This window comes from Lissotriton helveticus, chromosome 12 (assembly GCF_964261635.1).
Source record: "Lissotriton helveticus chromosome 12, aLisHel1.1, whole genome shotgun sequence".
NCBI lineage: Eukaryota > Metazoa > Chordata > Amphibia > Caudata > Salamandridae > Lissotriton > Lissotriton helveticus.
This window is the reverse complement of record NC_136073.1, coordinates 575,092,073-575,113,494: the sequence shown is the minus strand read 5'-3', so window position 1 is coordinate 575,113,494 and position 21,422 is coordinate 575,092,073. Positions and strand designations below refer to the sequence as shown.

Below are 21,422 nucleotides of genomic sequence, written 5' to 3'. Positions count from 1 at the left end.
GGGGCCACTCGGAGGGGCCGGGAGGGTCGAGCAGACGATCTTTGCGACCCTGGGCGCTGAGAGAGAGAGAAACTAAGCGGGGACAGGGGCGGACAACAATGCTAGCAAATGAAGGAAACCGATTTGTGGTGGGATAGTGGGAGTGTTAAGGGAGACAGAGGAGAGTGACAATTAGAGGGACTGATAACGAGGACGGGTCTGTGTGGGCTCGGAGGAAGTGTCACGTAGCTAGGAGAAGTGTGGCTCACTGGTTAGAGCAGGCAGACCCTGAAGCAGAGGTCAGACCCGGGACCAGGGTTCAATTCCCGACGCGGCAGGGTCTTGAGCTCAAATGTCCATGGACTCGATAATTCTCGCTTCGGTGCCTGACCTAATCATGGGTTCACACTCTGCAACTCTGGGCATTAAGCTTGCTTAATCTCCACAACGGCGGCGGGATGCCTGGCTTTCACCTTGGGGATGCCCTGGAGGGGCTATCTCACAGGGAAAAGCCAGGACGGGTTCCCATGGCAAGCGCGGAGATACCCCTTCGGGGGTCGATTCAGGCGCTATATAAGAAACATAATAATAATAATAATAGGTGACGCAGCACAACAAACTGCTGAGCTGGGGGGGAGCAATGAGGGTTGGACGCTGTCTAAAGGTCGCCGCATCTCACAGGAGCCAATGAGACGAATAATTACTTAGTTTTGTTAAAACAGTGTTGTTAAAACTAAATTCTTGTCAATTAAAAAACACTTCGGAGCCTCACAAGTGCACTATTGAAAAACTCCTTTTAGTATGGCGCGTGCGTCTGTCCTACTTCACGGGCCTTCAGTGCAGGGATGGAGGGAGCTCTACCCAGGCACCACATGTGAGGGTGGCGACCATTTCATATTGGGAATTAATGAGAAGAACTGGGCTGGGAAAGCACAACACCGCATAAGGCACACGTCACACACATGAATGCTGGAATACACAGGTCTGAAATAATGTGCAACCTACACACAATTTGTATCCACAGATTATAAAATCGCATTCCGAAAAATGTAGGCACAACTCAACCCATGCGAACGTGTGTGCTCATGCACACGTAAAATAGACACGCTGATTAGTTATATGCTTGCTACGAAAAATGAACGTGCATTCAGTGCCTATTTAAAACGTCCACAGAATACATAATACAATCACTGCGTATTCACAGCTCTCCCTACGCAAGAAAACTACATATATACATGTACCATAAATAATGCATCTATTACATGTTTTACATCTATTACATCTTACACAATGCACAACTGCAATACAAGCTTTCATTCACAATACACAGAATGTTAACACAATGCATGCGCAACAACAATACTCACGCCATGCATACATAAAGGATACAATTAAGACGAAATGCATACGACACATTCTCACTACATACAAAACAGACTGTGACCAAAGAACATGAAATACATGCGTCATGTGTCCACATCAGACACACTTCAGGCAGTCCAATAACATCTTTACACGGGTTCTGTACAGAAGATATTGAGACTGAAGTATATACATGCTCCCTGAACAGTGCAATAAAGAATGTGCCTAATATTTAATGATCAGCGGGTTTACACGAGCACATTGCAATCGTATGGCGCACGGCTGCAGCTTGGAGAGGCGCACCTACGTGCGTACACGAAACATGTTAAATAGTCCAGTGAGAATTACGAGGGTAATACTGCCCCATGCACCCCTACCCCCTCCCTCCCCGGTCTCTGGTGTGACCAGAGGTCCCGCGGGTGCGTGGGCACGGAGCGGGGTTTATCGCGACGTTTGCCTACAACGTGCCCCCCTTCCAGCAGGGTCCCGCCCTCTGCTGACATACCCCGTCCCAGCACTGCGGCATGTCGACGAGCGGGTCCGGGTCCTCGGAGCGGTGCCGCTGGAGGCTGACAGATGAGCGGACGGACGGGCGGGCGGGCGGAGGCTCTCGGGCGGCAGACTCTGATGCTGTGAGCGGCTCTGCAGTGTCTGAGCCCCGGAGGGGGTATACACCCAGCCCCACCCCCGCACGTGTCTGACGGACTTTTTTTTTTATTATTTTGCTGCAGTAATGACAGGCAGGGGTGCTGAGTGGCTGAACCCAACACCCTCTCACCCCCATTGGCTCCAGCAGGGCAGATCGATTTGTGACTGAAGGATGCGGCCCACCCAGTGCCCACCCAACCCAACCACTGCCTCCCCCCTTTCTTTAATCTGCTAGTGGCCCTGCTATGCATCGTTAAACCCCATTATTTTTACCCTTCTCGCACCTTTCTCTTGCGCGACCCCCTCCTCCGCCTCTCCACATGTACCTCCTGTCTGCTCTGCCCATTTGGCCTAGACCAAGGGAGAGAAATGCAGAAAAGAGAGACAGAACCAGGAAGAGAGATATAGGAAAACCGTGACAAAAAAGATTCTCTTTTTTAGGGATGAAACAGAGCCTGCAATAAAAGACAAAGAGGAAAGAAGCATCGTTTGCTTAGAGAAAGAGGCATTAGTTAGAAAAAAGACTAAACAGCCTTGATAGATGTAGAGAGCCACCCAGACTCTAGTGTACATTGTTTCCACTCTTGTCACTTCCAGGGCTGGGCGCGGCCAGAGGAGATAAATAAAGAGGCGTGCAGCTGCTCGTAGTCTTCGCCGACACATATGAAGTGCGCATGTGAGTGTCTTCCACAGCGTAGCGACACAGGCCGTGGCCGCCATATGCAGTGCAACTGCCTCCCCAGGTCAAACAGGATTACTTTAGAAGCCATCCCAGAGTCATTGGATAATCATTCAACTACCTTAGAAGTCATTTACATGTCATCAGACATCATCAAGCTCTTGAAGTCATCAGCAAAGCTGGAGAAGCTCAGCCTGATGATTTGAGGATGACTTGAAAATGAGTATCTGATGACTTTAGTAGGTGTCATTATTCGTGATGATTTAAGGATGACTTGAAAAGGAGTACCTGATGACTTTAGTAGGTGTCATTATTCGTGATGATTTAAGGATGACTTGAAAATGAGTATCTGCTGACGTCAGAAGGTGTCATTATTCCTGATGATCTGAGGATGACTTGTAAATGACTCTCCGATAACTTTACAAGATGAAATTGTTCCTGATGACTTTGGGGTGATTTGAAAATAAGCATCTGAATACTTCAAAGGTACTATTGTGTTTTCAATAGGATGTTTTTGCGTCTGGTGATTTTAACAGGAATTGCTTGTCTATTTAAAGAGCACGTCCACCATTTTAGTTTCAGTTTTTCAGAAAAATTCAAACTGTTGGATGATTGCACAATGAATTGCAGATAAACGCAAAATGTCATATACGTTTTCTATTATACACAACAGAGCATACAATGTGCTGTGATCCTACACCATGGAGACCGATGGCGCACATCTACCCCGCCTGCTCAGAGGCCTTCCAGCCCATCTCCTACAACATCCCAGCAGCCCAGATCTTGGCCCCTCCTCTACTCACCTGCAGCTCCGACCCAGCAGCCCAGCGGACAAGGCACGTTGCGGTAGGTGTTTTACGCCTGGCACCCGGAGAGTGCTGCTCCTGTACCGGTGGCCCTGGCAGTCAGCCGCGGCTTCTGACTGCTCCATTGCAGTCCGCGTTAAAGCCTGCAGCGGGAAGGGTCGGGCCTGACATAGGGCATCCTCCTTCACTTTGCTGATGAGTCCAGCTCCACATAGACTCTCAATCACTCAAGGCCCTCAGCAGCAGTCCAGCCCCAGAGCATCTTGTGGCCTGTCAACTGTTTAGACTCTGCAAGACTGCCTGCCTGCAAATCGAAACATGTCATCTACGCAATTCAATGCCCATGTGACAAAATATACATTGGTAAAACATCGCAAGAAATACGCTATCGGGTATCCCAACACAAATCAAGAATCAGACGAAATGTACAATCTGCCCCCCTGGTAAACCACTGGCATTCAAAGTCTCACACAGAACATCAATTACAATGGACTGTAATATCTAAAGTAGAACGCGATGCCAGAGGTGGTGACCTAGAGGCAAAACTATCCAAACAAGAAGCAATGTTAATCATAAAATTCAACACGGCCACAGAAGGATTAAATGAATTATCTGAGATTTTTAATCTCTAACTTGAGTCCTTGAAAACTATTACAGCTGCTAAATACACGTCTTTATTATTAGCATAAAAAAACACCGCCATACAACTGTTTGGCCACACCGCCATCGTTATAAGTTTGGAACAATTGTGCCTTCGATTCAGTGCATAAGGATAATTTAGGAACTCAATAAGAAGACATGAGCACCTCGAAAATAATAACTAACTAACAATTATCGCCCGATTGCCAGCCTGCCTTTTGCTGCAAAACTAGCGGAAAAATTGATGAATGCACAATTATCCCAATACATCGAGGATCACTCCCTACTAGACGACACCCAGTTCGGTTTTCGCAAACACCACAGTACTGAAACAGCCCTCATCAAAGCCACAGATGAGATAAGAGCTATTCTCGTTCAACGTGGAACAGCAGTTCTTGTCCTGCTCGACCTATCGGCAGCATTTGACACGGTCGATCATAACATCTTGATCGACCGTGTCAGTGCCATAGGGATCCAGGACAAGGCCAAAGATCTTCTCTCCTCCTTTCTCTCCAACCGTACCCAAACGGTACAACTGGGTAATTTTAGTTCCGCCCCGATGACACTTCCCTGCGGCGTACCCCAAGACTCATCCCTAAGTCCTACGCTATTCAATGTCTACGTGACAGATTTAGCAAGGATCATCAAGGACTTCGGGATGAGCCTAACATCCTACGCGGACGACACCCAGTTGATTTTAGCAATAAAAAATAATAGAGATGAAATCGCGGCCAATTTCCATCAGGGCATGGTATCCATCAGCAACTGGATGACGACCAACTGTCTCAAGTTAAACTCCACCAAAACGGAGGTGATGATATTTGGAAACCTCTTCCCTCACTGGCCAGGCACCTGGTGGCCCACCGAACTAGGTCCACCACCCACACCAGTCACCAAAGTAAAAAATTTGGGAATATTGCTAGATGACAAATTAACATTTGCTACACATGCAAACTCCATTGTGTCTACCGCATTCTACAAGCTTAAGTCCATTAAGAAAATCCTTCCATTTCTTCCCTCCAACTAAGGAAAAACTCTGGTCACTGCTTTTGTCATGTCATCTCTCGACTACTGTAACGGACTTTTTATTAATGCCCAACAGAAAGTCATTCATAAACTACAATCTGTACAAAATGCAGCTGCAAGAATGATTTCAGGTACTCCAAAATTTAAACCCATCTCTCAAACGATTACAAATTACCACTGGTTAGCGGTGAAGAATCAATTTAAATTCAAGGCACTCTGCATAGCTTATAAAGCCTCCCGCAAACTAGGCCCACACTTCCTCAAAAAATCCCTAGCATTCTATGCCCCCAACAGAGTATTACGTTCTTCGAATGCCTTGCTAATGACCGTGCCCCGGACCAAAACAGCCTCCTGGGGTGACCGCCGTTTCACTGTCGCCACAGCAAAACTGTGGAACTCCCTCGATATTGACATCAGATCCTGCCCCACACTTATAGCTTTTAGAAGGAAAATAAAAACCTGTTTATTTAACCAATAGCTCTTCTCACATTTTCATTGAGCTGCTTCCTGTTTACAGCGCCGAGACGCCCTTGGGCATTTGATTGCGCTTAATAAATCTCATAAATAAATAAATAAATGTTAACTTCCAAGCCCCATACGTACACAATCGCATAAGCTCTAAAATCTAAATGGACATAACGTCACTGTGCAGACAGTTAGATGAAATTCAGTATGACTACAAATCCCAGAAGCCTTGAAGCAATTGCTCGCGGGACATTAATACGAGATCTGTCGGAGACGAGAAAAAACCAGAGAGAACGCCGAAGTCGGAAGGAACAGGACACAGAACTGTTTTCTCAGGTAAATCAATCAGCAGCATTTTCTAATAGCGAGTGGCACTAAATGAGTTATAAGAGGACTGCAGAGCCATCGTATTTACCGCGCTTATCAGATGATATTGCACAAATGCTAGACAGGTTACAAGCTGCTGTTCCCACACTGTTTCTCGAGCACACGCCTCCGTGCAAACACAGAGTAGTTCATGACTGTTTATATTTGAACCCGTGGAACGCGCTGGCAAATCATTAAACCATCGTTTTTCTGGATTTCTCATAGACTGCACATTTAAATTGATGAAAGTCTGGGACCACGCGGGACTAAAGTGAAAACCGAGGTACGAATTTTCCTAAAATCATTTTAAAAACCTATCCTTTGTTTGCCATTCTACCAGAAAGAATAAATCGGTAAATTAGACGTTTTTTTTGGTTGCAGGCTTCCACCAAGCCTAGACCAGCGGACAACCGAACAATTCAGCAAAAACAAGCTGAAAGCAGCTATAAGTAAGGATTCTCATTTATAATCCCCGTACATTGTTGCTGAGGCTCTTTTAAGGAAAAACATTTACAAGGGCTCTTGTTATTTTCAGAGAATGATTGCCACTATGAAAGCCACCGTATATGTGAGAATTAGCTAAGGTAAGAGATCCAATGCTCCCGGCTGGGAGTGGGTGTGGTTACAAACAATTTTTGCGACAATTAAATAAGACATAGTTCTTTCCTTATTTTCCAGAACCATCAGAGGTCCTGAAGAGAGTTCCTCACACTGGGAACTCGAAACGCGTCGACCAGCTTTGTGTTAGGCCAATCGATGAATATTGAGAATAAATCACTCTGAAATGATGTTTAATCGTTCTGATGGCCTAGTGTTAAATTTACTAATTGAAATCTAAATGTTCTTCTCGTTTTGAGATTAAGTTGTAGGATTGAAGTATTTGATTTGTGAAGTTTTTGCCCTACCTTTCCCCTCATTTTTCCTCTTCTTCTTCAAACACCACATTGTTGATGTGAAAAAACTGTATATATGAGTATGGATACGAAAAACTAATGAATGAGTGTAAGAGTGTGCCAATTTTAGAAAACACAAAAACCTTCCCCTTTCTTTCTCTCTCCTGTGGATTTAATATGTTATGTTTCTTGAGATAAAGAAAAAATTTGAAGTTTTGACTAATCACCAAAAATAAATGGATTAACTCAATTGAACGTTTTTTTCCTGATGATACGGTTTAATTCTTTTCGTCATGGTGATGTTTTGATAAGGTATTTTGCAGTACTGGCATATTGTGGTTGTTACTTAACTTTAAGGCTTGGCCTTACTGCAGATAAGCCAAACCCTTGATTGGTTTTCGCATTGCCTAAACTTGTCGATGATCAGTCGGTGAGAGGGGACCATACCTAACTAGTCGGCTGGCGTCAGTTACACTTGCTCATCCCACCACACTCTTTTGCTAGCAGGAAGGGGTGGTGTGAGGGTGTGGGATTTTCCAACACATGCCTTTACCATACATATACATATACATATCTCCAAGAAATTCCTATCTCTGGTAACCCTAGCTATAACTACACAGTTACGGTTATGAGAGATAGGGCTTTCTTGTTTATTTGTCCCTTAATAACTCTTCACCTGTTTTATGAATCTCCGCAGAATTTTGCAGGCCTGTTTCACCGATTACACTGTCTAAGGATTAAAAGTTTTGCGCGTTAGGCCAAGGGGGTGCAAAGAAAAAGGTTGGTCCCAAAACAGGCTTGAAATCCAATGCGTATAGACTTTTGTGTTTCACGAAGAGGCAAAACGGCTGAACAGATTGTAATGAAATTTCACATAATGTACATTAGACTATGTAGATGATTCTTGCTGTTATTGCAAGTGAAGTTATGAAGTGGTTATGCAGTTATAAGGGCCAACATCTTAGTGATATCTTGTAGAACAATACTACCAAAAGTAGCAAGGAAGCCCTAAAAATAAACTAGACTGCAAATTTAAAGTTTCAGATTTACTACATGAACAACTGAAAGACCCATTTATGGTCACATCCTAATGGAAACCTAAAAACAACTACATAACTAATACAAAACATCTTAATCTACATACATTTTCTTCGCATGCTCTCTGACTCACAAAATAAAATGGCTCTATAAGCCAAAAAAACTTCTTTATGTACTCCTGTGAAACAACATGGAAAAGTGACCTAGCAGTGAGCTACACAGAATACTATATGGAGGACATGATAACTTCCATTAGGAAAACTAATAGTCTTAATTTTTATAATAACAATGATTGGCTTTCATTCACTTTGGGCTTCATATGTAGCTCAATCCTACTAAAAATATCAAATAAGCCCCAAAATTAAACTAGACTGCATAGGTAAAGTTTCAGAATTACTAAATCAACAACTATAAGACACATTTATAGTCACACAAATATGTAAATCAATAAACAAATACATTACAAATATAAATAGAAAGAAATCACATTAAATCTGATTGCCACCTGTTAGTTATAGTCGTATTCCCAAACATAGGAATTTCTCATAAATTAGCTTCCTAATACCTTTCCACCCGTTTGATGAAACCCCACAAATCTCTCCAGACCTATAGCATTTTCTATATTTTGAGATGATGTACATTTTTGTAGTGAATCATTAAGGGGGTGCAAAGATTAAAGGGTGTTCCAAAACACTTTTTCCACCAATTTTCTCTCCATTGACTATGTATTGTATTTGATGTAGCATGAAAACGACTGAATGGATTTACATTAAGTTTGGCAAAAGTATACATTATGGTGGAGAGAATATGCTCTTTGGGTACTGCAGTTATGTAGGGTAGGTATTTTATAAGTTATAAGGCATTTAAACTTAGTGATATCTGTCAATGCGTTAATTTAGCGGATTTCTAAAACGTTTGTGAGCACATTAAAAAATATATTAAAGAATATAACTACATTTATCTACCTATTACCACTTTAATATTGTGGTAATAGGTAGAGACCTACTACTTACCTATCTATATCTTAGGCCCTAACACTGATCACAGTCAAAGTGTAGTCAAAACAAGATGGCTGCCTTTTCTTTCTCTTAAAACCGCTATTACCCAATTATATGCTGGCTTGTCATCGCTATGTACCACAGAATAGTGCAACGTTATCACAGTATACCATGGCCCAAAATATAACTAAGGCCTAGCTGTGTTATTGGATTGCGCAACCCTTGTGTCACAGATGGTGTCGCATGGGCAACACAATACTTAAGTCAGATTTACTAGCAACACAAGGCCACCATGCGTGGCCCTGCGTTGTTTGGTAAATCCGGAGGAATGCAAGGCAGCGCAATTCTGTGTTGTGCGCTACTCTCCACACCGTAATCTACATTGCTGCTAAATTTCACATGCATCCATAGCCACTGCGCTATAAGCTATTCCACTCTATGCCACTCCACTCTATGCCTCTCCACTTTACCAGACTCCACTCTATGCTATTACACTGTATGCAACACCACTGTATGCCACTACACTGCACGCTTAAACTGTACACACCTCCACTCTACGCCACTCCAGTCTACGTCACTCCACTGTACGCTATTCCACTGTATGTCACTCACTCTACTCTATTCCACTATATGCAACTTCACTCTATAACAATCCACTGTACTCTATTCCACTGTATGCCACTCCACTGTACAGTACCACTCTAGTGCATTGCACTTCCACTCTACGCCACTTCCTTCTATGCTATTCAATTGGATGCCATTCCAATATATGCCACTCCACTGTACGCTATTATACTCTATCCCACACTACTGTACACAAATCCAGTTTACAGCACTTCAATATATGACACTTCACTCTACCCCACTCCACTCTACCCTATTACTCTTTACACAACTCAAATCTATTCAAACAATTAATGCCTCACCCACCTGTGCACATCCATGTATAACGTGGACCGGGTAGATATGAAATTTTAATACTACCAGAAATATGTCTAATAACATAAATTCAAGGGTCTGGATGTGTTCTTTAACAAAATACAATCACACAGGACCAGCACATTCACCCAAAAAAGTGTGAAAGATAGAGAGAGTACCTCACGGTCGAACAACCCGAGGGGGTTTCCGGTTGATGGTTCCCGGTATACCCACTTCTCATCATTGGCAACTCTCTCTATTGTGAAAAGACAAACGTGCACTCAACAGAAGAGTAGTGCGGACGTGAGAATAGTGAAGGAAAAACACAAATAGTGATTAACGTATCAAACCACTGATACCTGTTGAAAGTGTCAAGGTACACACAACAGAACCCCAAACAAACCACACCACAAAAATAAATAAGTTGTGTAGTGGTGCTTTGCTTGCTGGTGCCGTTTTATTCTGATGCAGCGAAGCACTACTAGTTAAAAATGGTTACTTTATATATCATCAGAGTTTCTTTCCTCAAGCCGACATGTTTCATCGCTCCTTCTGTGGCGATTTCATCAGGGCATATGAGGGGTTTGCTATTCTCAATCTTTTCAACCTGTACTGGACCTGTGTGATAAATAAAACAGAAAGACGCTCAAGGCGTCATTCGAATACCTCAGCACCGAGGCATTACTACCGCAGCGTGTATGGGCACACAGTTGCAAGCTAATTTACCTGGAGTACGCTACGTCAGCACATACCAGCGTCACTCCTCAGGACACCGTGTCAACTGTTCACGTGTCCGTAACCGTGACCCGAGCAAATCACAGTCACCTGTTGCAAGTTAAAACAGCAGTTTCAGAATACCACACTTATTACGGGTATGGTCATTACATTATGCAAGCCCGAGATGTCTACTCAAGGGCTGCAGAACACCTTCGATACTATGTCTGTAATGTCTGGCCCCAAGAACTTATAAGGCGCCAGTAATGCCCACCATTGTTTGTTCCTCATAACGACAAACCGACCCAGCGTTTATATAGAACACCCACCTTCCACGTATTGTTTCGAGTGACCCGTCATGCATGTTATATAAATCTGCCCAACTGCGCTCCAATTTCTAAATGCGCAGCGTTACCGAAATCAACTTGGGTGTTTCCATCCGAATACATTCACTCAACACAGCCACGCTCTTACTAAAGCCGCGTCCCTCCGGCGCTTCCGACGGTCCACAGACACAGGCTGTGTGCTGGACAGGAAGTAGCACGGGGAGCGGAGCCCCGCCCCTCACGCTGCGTGTGGCGGCCATCTTTGATCAGGATCAAAAGCATCCCTTTGGCTACAGCGCTCGCTGTTCTTGATAACACAGCATGGACTTTCATCAGCCCAGTTTCGTCATTTCTAAATGGAACATAATATAAGCAAAAACCAAGATACTCTCCAGATTGTGTGAGTCACCCACCACTTTTTCTAGGACAGTCCACTTCAGCTCCCTAGGGTCATGTCCTGAAGTATTGAAGTGTTGGACCAACCATGTAGTCAATTTCTTAGCACGGATGGTGCTTAAATGTTCCTGCACACAAATTTTTATCTTGCGGGTCGTAAGGCCAATATAATATAGACCGCAACTGCACATCAATCTATAAATAACGTGTGTCGTATTGCAGTTGCTGAATCGGTTGAGGTACCAGATCCGGCCACCGCGTAGACTGACAGTCTTAGTTGCTTCTGTAAGCCCGCAGACAGAACAACAACCACAGGGAAAATGCCCGGCGGGTATGTTGCTTGTAATGGCAGGGCCCCGATTCCGTGTGTGGACCAATTTATCACGTAGATTAGGGGCTCTTTTAAAGGCAAAGCGTGGAGTGGGCATCTTGTTCTCCGCTGTATCGAGAATAGACCAGTTTTTTCTTATAATCTGCCTGATTTTACTTGACAAAGGATCAAAGGTAGTCACCACTGGTAAGCACACTTGTTTTTCTTTCGCATTGCGCTCCAGTAGTGCTTCTCTCGGGGTGTTCAAAACCCTCTTACGTGCGTGTCTAATAACTTTGGCTGGATAATCCCGCTGTTGCAGCTTGGTGACCAATTCAGAGGACTGTTCTAGAAAGGTTTCAGTGGATGAGCAGTTCCGGCGGTATCGCAGAAACTGTCCCACCGGAAGGTTGTCGCGTAGCGACCTCGGATGGAACGAATGGTAGTGGAGGAGGGAGTTTCTATCTGTGGCCTTGTGATGTACACTGGTTAGCAACTTGGAATCAGTCGCAGTGATGTCTACATCGAGATACACTGCTGAGATGTTACTGATGGACCAGGTGAACCGGAGACTCGGGTCCACCTGATTCAGCCATTGTAAGAACGTCTTTAGCCGGTCCTCTGTACCTGTCCAGATGGTATATAAAGTAACCATTTTTAACTAGTAGTGCTTCGCTGCATCAGAATAAAACGGCATCAGCAAGCAAAGCACCACTACACAACTTATTTATTTTTGTGGTGTGGTTTGTTTGGGGTTCTGTTGTGTGTACCTTGACACTTTCAACAGGTATCAGTGGTTTGATACGTTGGTCACTATTTGTGTTTTTCCTTCACTATTCTCACGTCCGCACTACTCTTCTGTTGAGTGCACGTTTGTCTTTTCACAATAGAGAGAGTTGCCAATGATGAGAAGTGGGTATACCGGGAACCATCAACCGGGAACCCCCTCGGGTTGTTCGACCGTGAGGTACTCTCTCTATCTTTCACACTTTTTTGGGTGAATGTGCTGGTCCTGTGTGATTGTATTTTGTTAAAGAACACATCCAGACCCTTGAATTTATGTTATTAGACATATTTCTGGTAGTATTGAAATTTCATATCTACCCGGTCCACGTTATACATGGATGTGCACAGGTGGGTGAGGCATTAATTGTTTGAATACTGTTTGAGTGGGGGGCTGCCTCGCCCATTCCCTTCCCCCTTTACCCCTTCAGGTTATGCACAACTCAAATCTATGCCAGTCCACTCTAAGCTATTACACTGTATTAAACTCACTCAACACCACTTCAGTGTACGCCACTCCACTGTATGCCACTCCACTACATGCTACTCCAGAATATGCTATTCCACTCTATGCCGTTTTACTGTATGCCACTCCACTCTATGCTATTCCACTGTATGCCACTCCACTGTATGTTACTCCACTCTGCCCCACTCCACTGTACGCCATTCTACTGTACGCTGTTACACTCTACCCCAGTCCGGTGTATGCCACTCCAGCCTACACCACTGCATTGTATGCTACTCCACTATCTGCTATTCCAGTCTATGCCACTCTACTGTACAGCACTCCACTCCACGCTATTCCACTGTATGCTATTCCACTATATGATACTCCACTGTACACCACTCCAGTCTACTTAAAGAAAAATCTCCCTCATGACCAAAATTATTTATACACAGGAATTAATCCCCTCTTCTCCATGACCTTGTTCTGTATCTTTAGAGGGGGTCCCTTTCCTTTTTTGCATTGACCACTCCAGTCTACACCACTTCACTGCACGCCACTCCACTTTACGCTACAACACTATACTCCATTACACTTTATGCCACTCCATTGTACGCTACTACATTAAATGCTATTATACTCTACACCACTCCACTGTACATCACTCCAGTCTATACTACTCCACTTCATGCTATTCCACTTTAGGCCACGCCACTGTACGCTACTCCAATCTACACCACTCCAGTGTACTCTCCTCCACTCTATATAACTCCACTCTACAAAACTCTACTACACTCTATGCCACTGTACTAGACTCTATTCCACTCTATCCCCGTATAGTCCACTGTCCAAATTTGCTTTCGACTCCATGCCCGTACACTCAATTGTACAACACTCTATTCCACTCTATGATATTTTTCAACAAAGTACAACACAGCACTCCACTCTACTGTATGAGACGCAATTTATACATTTTCTGGAATCTATGCTATGCCACTTCAATATATACCAACCCACTCTATGTTAATCCACTGTAACCTATCCCACTTTATGCCACTCTACTGTTCAGCACTCCACTATATGCTATTCCCCTCTTCTACCTTCCGCTGTATAGTATTCCACTGTATGCTATTTCACTGTATGCTACTCCACTTTACCATAATCCACTCTACACCACTACAGTGTATGCCACTCCACAGCATTTCATTGTATGGCACTCTCCACTCTGTATAAATCCACTCTATAATAGTCTGCCACACTTCATGGCACTATACGACATTCTACTCCACTCTATCCTTGTACACTCCACTGTCCAACTTTATACTCCACTCCATGGCAATACTCTCCAATGTACAATACTCTATTCAACTATACAACACTTTTCTATATGACACAGCACTCCATTCTATTGTACGAGACCCCACTCCAATTTATATCAGCTTACTACCTGTGCAACGCAAGTACACTCAACTCCATGCCACTCTACTTTACAACACACCAATACACTCTGTTGTACTTTACTCCACACTATGTTACACCACTCCACTCAACTCTACTACACTTTACAAGACTTTACCCCACTCTTCGCTACTAAACAGCAATCCACTCTACAGATTCACACTCCAGTGTACTCCACTTTATTCCATTCTACGCCACTGTACTATACACCGCTCAACCCATCTCCACTGTGCAATATAGTACTCTACTATATGCAGCTCCACTCTACAACACTGTACTACACTCTATTCTCTCTACAATATACCACTCCACTAGATGACACAGCGCTCCACTCTATGACACTCTCCTACACTGTATTATATGACACTCTACTTGACTATACTCTGCTCTATGGCTTTCTACTTCACCCTGCTCCACTCTAAACCCTCTACTCTACTGTTTGACAGTCTACGATACCCTATTCTACCGTTCAATATGCCATTCCACTATACAACTCGCTGCTTTAGTCTATGATATTCGACTCCACTATACGAGACACAATTGCCCTATACTATATACCACTTTACTTGACTGTATGATACATTACTACACTCTGCTCTACTACGTTCTATTCCAATCTACAATAGTCTACTCTATGAAAAGTCTTTACAACACTCTCCTCCACTGTACTGTATGACACTCCACATAACATCTCTCCACTTGTGAAAAATAATAATAGCCATTGAAATTCAATGATAAAAACAAAGGTTAAAGCTTTTTTATAGTTAGGAAAACTTCTTTTCCATATGCAAACCAAATTTAAACTACACAAACTTAATAAATTCAAAGGTTATAGTAATAACTTTCATTTACAATGTATCCACCACTTTCAAATTATTTTATGTAGTGGACCTGGTTACTCTCTTTTCAGCTCACTAACCAGACAACACTAACTATAACTCGCCACTCTACCATGCATTGTGTTCTCACAAATAATAATACTCCACTGTACAACCCTCAATCAATCAATCAGGGATTTTTGAAGCATGCCCTAGTGGTGGGGGCCAGGTCTTAAGGTCCTTTCTGAATTGGTGCAGTGTCGGGCTTCGTCTGATGCAGAGGCGTAGTTTGTTACAGGTCTTGGCCACGAGGTAGGAGAAGGATCTGCCACCTGCTCTAGCCCTGTGAATGCGGGGGACAGTGGGTAGGTCGGCAGAGCGGAGGTTTCTCTTGGGGGCGTGGAAGGAGATTAATTCTTTGAGGTATTGGGGTCTGGTGTTATGGAGGGCTTTGAAGGCGTGTGTGAGCAGTTTGAAGGTTATTCCTTTTTTGACTAGGAGCCAGTGAGGTCGCGGAGGTGTTGGGTGGTGTGGTCATGTCACAGGATATCGAGGATAAGTCTGGCTGCAGCGTTCTGGTAGGTCTGGAGTTTGCGGAGGAGTTTTTTGTTGATTCCAGCGTAGAGGGTGTTTCCGTAGTCCAGTCTGCTGATGATGAGTGCATTGGTGACGTTCTTCCTGGCGTCTGAGGGGATCCATTTGAAGGTCTTGCGAAGTATGCGGAGGGTACAGCGCTGATCTGGCGGTTCATGGTGAGCGAAGAGTTGAGTATGATGCTGAGGTTGCAAGCTTGGTCCGTTGGGGTGGGTGTGTTTCTGAGGGCAGGGGGTCACCAGGTGTTGTCCCATTCGGAGGGGGTGGAGCCAAGGATGAGGACTGTTTTCTCCAAGTTGAGCTTCAGGCCGCTGCTGCTAATCGATGTTGCCACGTCTTTCATTCATCCTTGGAAACTACGCCTGGTGATGTTGGGTTCCTTTGTGAGGGAGAGGATGAGCTGGGTGTCGTCGGTGTATGAGACTATGTTGAGTCTGTGTTTTCTGACGATGGTTGCAAGGGGGGCCATGTAGTCATTGAAGAGCATGGGGCTGATGGAGGATCCTTCGGGTACTGATCTATGTAGGTTTGGAGAGGAAGGGCGGGAGTCTTATTCTTTGTGTTCTACCTCAGAGGAAAGATCGAATCCCGTCTAAGGCTGTTCCCTGGATGCTGGTGTCGTTGAGTCTGGTTGCTAGTGTGGGGTGGGAGACGGTGTTGAAGACTGATGAAAGGTCCAGGAGGATGAGGGCTGCTGTGTGGCCTTGGTCGAGGAGGGCGCAAATGTAATTGGTGGCAGCTATGAGGGCAGTCTCGGTGCTGTGGTTGCTGCAAAATCTAGATTGGGAGGTGTCTAGGATGTTGTTGGTTTCTATGAAGTGAGCAAGCTGGGTGTTGCCAACTTTCTTGATGACTTTGACGGCGAAAGGGAGTAGTGAGATGGGTCTGAAGTTCTTGAGATCTGTCGGGTCTGTGGAGGGCTTCTTGTGGAGCGGTTTGACTTTGGCGCATTTCCAGTCGTCATGGAATGTGGTAGTCTCAAGGGAGCAGTTGATAGTTGACATAGTCCGGGTGCGAAGGCGGTGGCGGCCCTGTGGAAGATGTGCGGCGGGCAGGGGTCAGTAGGTGCTCTGTAGTGGATGCTTTCCATAGTCTTTGTGGTGTCTTCTGTGGTGAGAGGGGTCCAGGTGAGTAGGGTCTGCTGGATGGTATCGCTGGGGGTGGGTGTTGGGGCAGTGTCATGGTCTTGGTCATCGAAGTTGTTGTAGAGCGTCTTGATCTTGCGGTGGAAGAAGGAGCTGAGTTTGTTGCAGAGGTCTTGGGAGGGACTGGGTCTAGTGAATTCTTGTATGATGGCGAAGACTTCCTTGGAGTTGGAGAGGATTCTGTCTTAGATGCAGTTTCTCTTTGTTAATTTGATGAGTTGGTGGTGTGCCGTCGTGGCAGCCTTGTAGGCAGAGTGTGCTTCCGGAGTTTTGCTGTTTCTCCACATTTTTTCCCATCACCGGCAAGAGTGCTTGGATTCTCGGAGGTCCGTGGTAAACCAGGTGGCTTTCGTGTTGTGTCTTCTGGTGGAGTTTTTGAGGGGGGCGATCCAGTGGTAGAGGTTGCTTGCTGCTGTGTTGGCATCTGTTGTAGTAGGGGGAGTGCAGCTGAGGGTGGATGTGAGGTGTTCTTCAGAGACTTTGTTCCAATTTCTGCATGGGAGGCATGACGTGCGCTTGCGTGCGGTGGATGTCGAAAAGGAGAAATGTATGCAGTGGTGTTCTGTCTGGAGTGGTTCTGTGGTGTGGCTGAAGCGAATGTTGTTTCCTCTGGTGAAGATGTGGTCAAGAGTGTGTCCTGTCATGTGTGTGGGGTTTGAGATAAGTTGGTTAAGTCCAATGTTGGTGAGGTTCTCCAGGAGGGCGGTGGTGTTGGGATCGCTGATGTTGTCTAGGTGGAAGTTCAGGTCTCTGAGCAGTATGTAGTCCATGGAGGCGAGGATGTGGGGAGCGATGTAGTCTGCGATGCAGTTGGTGAAAGGGGAGCAGGGTACGGGTGGTCTCTAGGCAAGTGTTCTGCAGAGCGTCGTTCTGGGGTTGGGCTGGATCTAGAAGTGGATGTGTTCCAAGAGGGGCGAGGCGTCGTCCGAGTTGGTGTTTGTTAGTCGGAGGGAGCTTTTGTGGACGATGGCGAGGCCTCCACCTGGGCGGTTGGGGCGGTCTTTCCTCAGGATCTTGTACTCATCTGGGATGGTGCTTGCAATGTCTGGGGCAGAGCTGACCTTGGTTCAGGTCTCTTTGAGGAAGGCGACGTCGGGCGAGGGAGTGTTGAGGAGGTCACAAATTTCTATGGCGTGTCTGAGCATGTAGGAAGATGCATCTTCAGGGTTTGTGTGCGGTGGCGTCCGGTGGGTTGGGGGTAGCTATTTGTGTCCGGGGGTGTGTGAAGGTGCGGCAGCTGTGTTGGCAGGAGATCAGGCTGTGGATGTTGCTCGGCGTAGAGAACTGGCAGTTGTTGCATCTAGGGTTGAGTGCATGGAGAGTTCTGGGGTCATAGTGGCGGGGGTCGGGGGACCAGGGTCCCTAGCACTGGTCGCGGTGGGGTCGTGGACGGGCGCAGACGGGCTTCCCTTTGGCACGCCTTTTGTGGGTCAGCGGCACACCTGCTGCGTGCGGCCACCATTAAGTAGGGGTCGGGGAGGATGAGCAGCAGGAAGGCGGGAGCGGGAACACTCTGGTGGTGCCGTGTGGGCAAAAGCAGCAGGAAAGAAACAGGAAAAGAGGTAAAAAGAGAGAAAAAGGCAAAGAATTAAAAAGACAGAAGGCAGAAGGGAAAGACAAAAGAGAAAGGCACAACAGAAAAGGCTGGCACCCACAGAGTGGATTAGCAGAAAAGCAGGCTCTTCCACTAGACCACCAGGGATGAGGCACAGGCAGGAGCCTGCAGGTTGAGGAGGGCCTCGAACACCTACCTGGGACACCAGAAGGTGCAATGGGCAGTGCCTTTATGATGGATCTGTGCGAGGGGAGAGCAGTTACTCTGACCAGGAGGTCAGAGGTCTTGCTACACTACACTGTACAAGACTCTCTGCCACTCTACTGCACGACACTACACTCGACAACATAGAACTATATGGCACTCTACCCCACTGAACTCCACTCTATGTCACTCTACTCTACAACATTCTGCTTCTCTTTATGCCACTCTATGACACTTTACTCGATGAAACTCCACCACATCACACTCCAGTCAACAACACTCCACTGTACAACACTCAGCTCTACTGTTTGACATGCCACTAATTTGTACAGCACGATGCTCTACTCTACGATACTCCATGACACACCACGCCACTCTACTATATGAAACTTTACTGCCGCCGTCAAATATCAACACTCCAGTCCCCCACCCACACTTGAGCAGCACTTGAGACACAACCTGAAGGTGGCAAGCCTTTAATCAGGGGTACAAGCAGGCTCCAGTTGGCAGTTTTTATCAGACAGCCATAAACGGGAATCGCCTGACGCGTTTCGAGAGTGTATCTCTCTTTCCTCAGAGGCAGTCGCATTGGTGGATGCAGGCACTGGTCTCCATCCTCAATAGCCAGATCAAATCCCAAAATGAGCTGGTCAAATGTCTTGAGGCATTATGGATTATGAAGTACCGGTGAGTAAAACCACATGTCAAGTGCCCTTTCAATGCTTGGGCATTTTGTTGATCAACATTTCTACACGGTGGCGCACCGTGGAAAGGAGTATCATTTTACGAAGATTGAAAGGCTGTGGAGAGAAACACATTCTCTCTGTGAAGCACAGCGTCCTTGATGCATACAGAGCCCGCCCTGACCCTGCCTAAGGTACTAATGAAAAAAATGTTTTTAATATCATGAACGAGACATTGAGCCTACTAAGGGAATAAGTCTTTCACCTCGAGGGACTATCAGTCCCAAAATGCTTTTCGAATACTGACTGCACTAAGCCCAGCCCACTAAGGGCGTTTTGTCAATAAACGCACACCGGAAACCAAAGTGAAAGTTTCAATGCCTGGTTTGATTAAGCCCATGAAGAAGAGGCGTGTAAGCCTCGAAACGTGTCGGCATGAGGATAATATATGGAATTTAAGAGGCGAGCTGCACCGGGGCTAAAGATACCTGATGGTAAGGGGCGCTGTTGAGTGCCCTTTCAAAGCTTGGGCATATTGTTTATATATATATATTTCTTTGTGGAATAGCCGGGACTACAACTCCCACAAGTCTTCATTTAGCTCATCAGGGCGGGACTATGTATATATTTAGGGAGTTGCCCACCACTGCACAATCTTTCCGACAGCCTGTGAAAAAGAGGAAACTCGAAACGCGTCGGCGTTTCGGAAAGGTGCTTATTCAACCTGCTGACGACGAGTGTTCATACCTTTAATAAAGGCTGGTAACCTTGTGCAAACTTGTGTGCGTCTCGAGTGAGTTACCATGTGGACTACAATTGTAAGCGGAGGCTCATCCGCTGAGATAGCACCAGCCCAGGATTTCGAGGGCGCCATGTGAAGGGGATTGTACGTTCACATTGTGGAGTTTGTACAAAGGATTTAGGACACCGAGGAAGGCGGGGGCCCACGCTGGGCTTCATTTGGCAGTTACAGTGCACCAGTAATTTTCTTTGTGGAATAGTCGGGACTACAACTCCCACAAGTCTTCATTTAGCCCATCAGGGCGGGACTATGTATATATTTAGGGAGTTGCCCACCACTGCACAATCTTTCCGACAACCTGTGAAAAAGAGGAAACTCGAAACGCGTTGGCGTTTCGGAAAGCTGCTTATTCAACCTGCTAACGACGAGTGTTCATACCTTAAATAAAGGCTGGTAACCTTGTGCAAACTTGTGTGCGTCTCGAGTGAGTTACCATGTGGACTACAATTGTAAGCGGAGGCTCATCCGCTGAGATAGCACCAGCCCAGGATTTCGAGGGCGCCATGTGAAGGGGATTGTACGTTCACATTGTGGAGTTTGTACAAAGGATTTAGGACACCGAGGAAGGCGGGGGCCCACGCTGGGCTTCATTTGGCCGTTACAGTGCACCAGTAATTTTCTTTGTGGAATAGCCGGGACTACAACTCCCACAAGTCTTCATTTAGCCCATCAGGGCGGGACTATGTACATATTTAGGGAGTTGCCCACCACTGCACAATCTTTCCGACAGCCTGTGAAAAAGAGGAAACTCGAAACGCGTCGGCGTTTCGGAAAGCTGCTTATTCAACCTGGTGACGACGAGTGTTCATACCTTTAATAAAGGCTGGTAACCTTGTGCAAACTTGTGTGCGTCTCGAGTGAGTTACCATGTGGACTACAATTGTAAGCGGAGGCTCATCCGCTGAGATAGCACCAGCCCAGGATTTCGAGGGCGCCATGTGAAGGGGATTGTACGTTCACATTGTGGAGTTTGTACAAAGAATTTAGGACACCGAGGAAGGCGGGGGCCCACGCTGGGCCTCATTTGGCAGTTACAGTGCACCAGTAATTTTCTTTGTGGAATAGCCGGGACTACAACTCCCACAAGTCTTCATTTAGCCCATCAGGGCGGGACTATGTATATATTTAGGGAGTTGCCCACCACTGCACAATCTTTCCGACAGCCTGTGAAAAAGAGGAAACTCGAAACGCGTCGGCGTTTCGGAAAGCTGCTTATTCAACCTGCTGACGACGAGTGTTCATACCTTTAATAAAGGCTGGTAACCTTGTGCAAACTTGTGTGCGTCTCGAGTGAGTTACCATGTGGACTATATATATATATATATATATATATATTTATATATATATATATATATATATATATATATATCAC

General features: G+C 45.6%; 1 protein-coding gene across 6 annotated transcripts in view; it reads right to left on the bottom strand.

Annotated features, from left to right (window-relative positions):
- The window catches only part of NDRG4 (NDRG family member 4), an 898,768-nt gene that overhangs the window by 253,651 nt on the left and 623,695 nt on the right, over nt 1-21,422 (bottom strand). Inside the window, exon 1 of one of the 6 annotated variants that reach the window (XM_078670549.1) lies at nt 1,847-1,981. The exons of the other annotated variants lie outside the window; for them this stretch is intronic. Coding sequence (XP_078526675.1) covers nt 1,847-1,867 — 21 coding nt within the window. The 5' untranslated portion in view covers nt 1,868-1,981. Of the gene's footprint in view, nt 1-1,846; nt 1,982-21,422 lie in introns of those variants that run through there. 6 annotated transcript variants of the gene reach the window in all.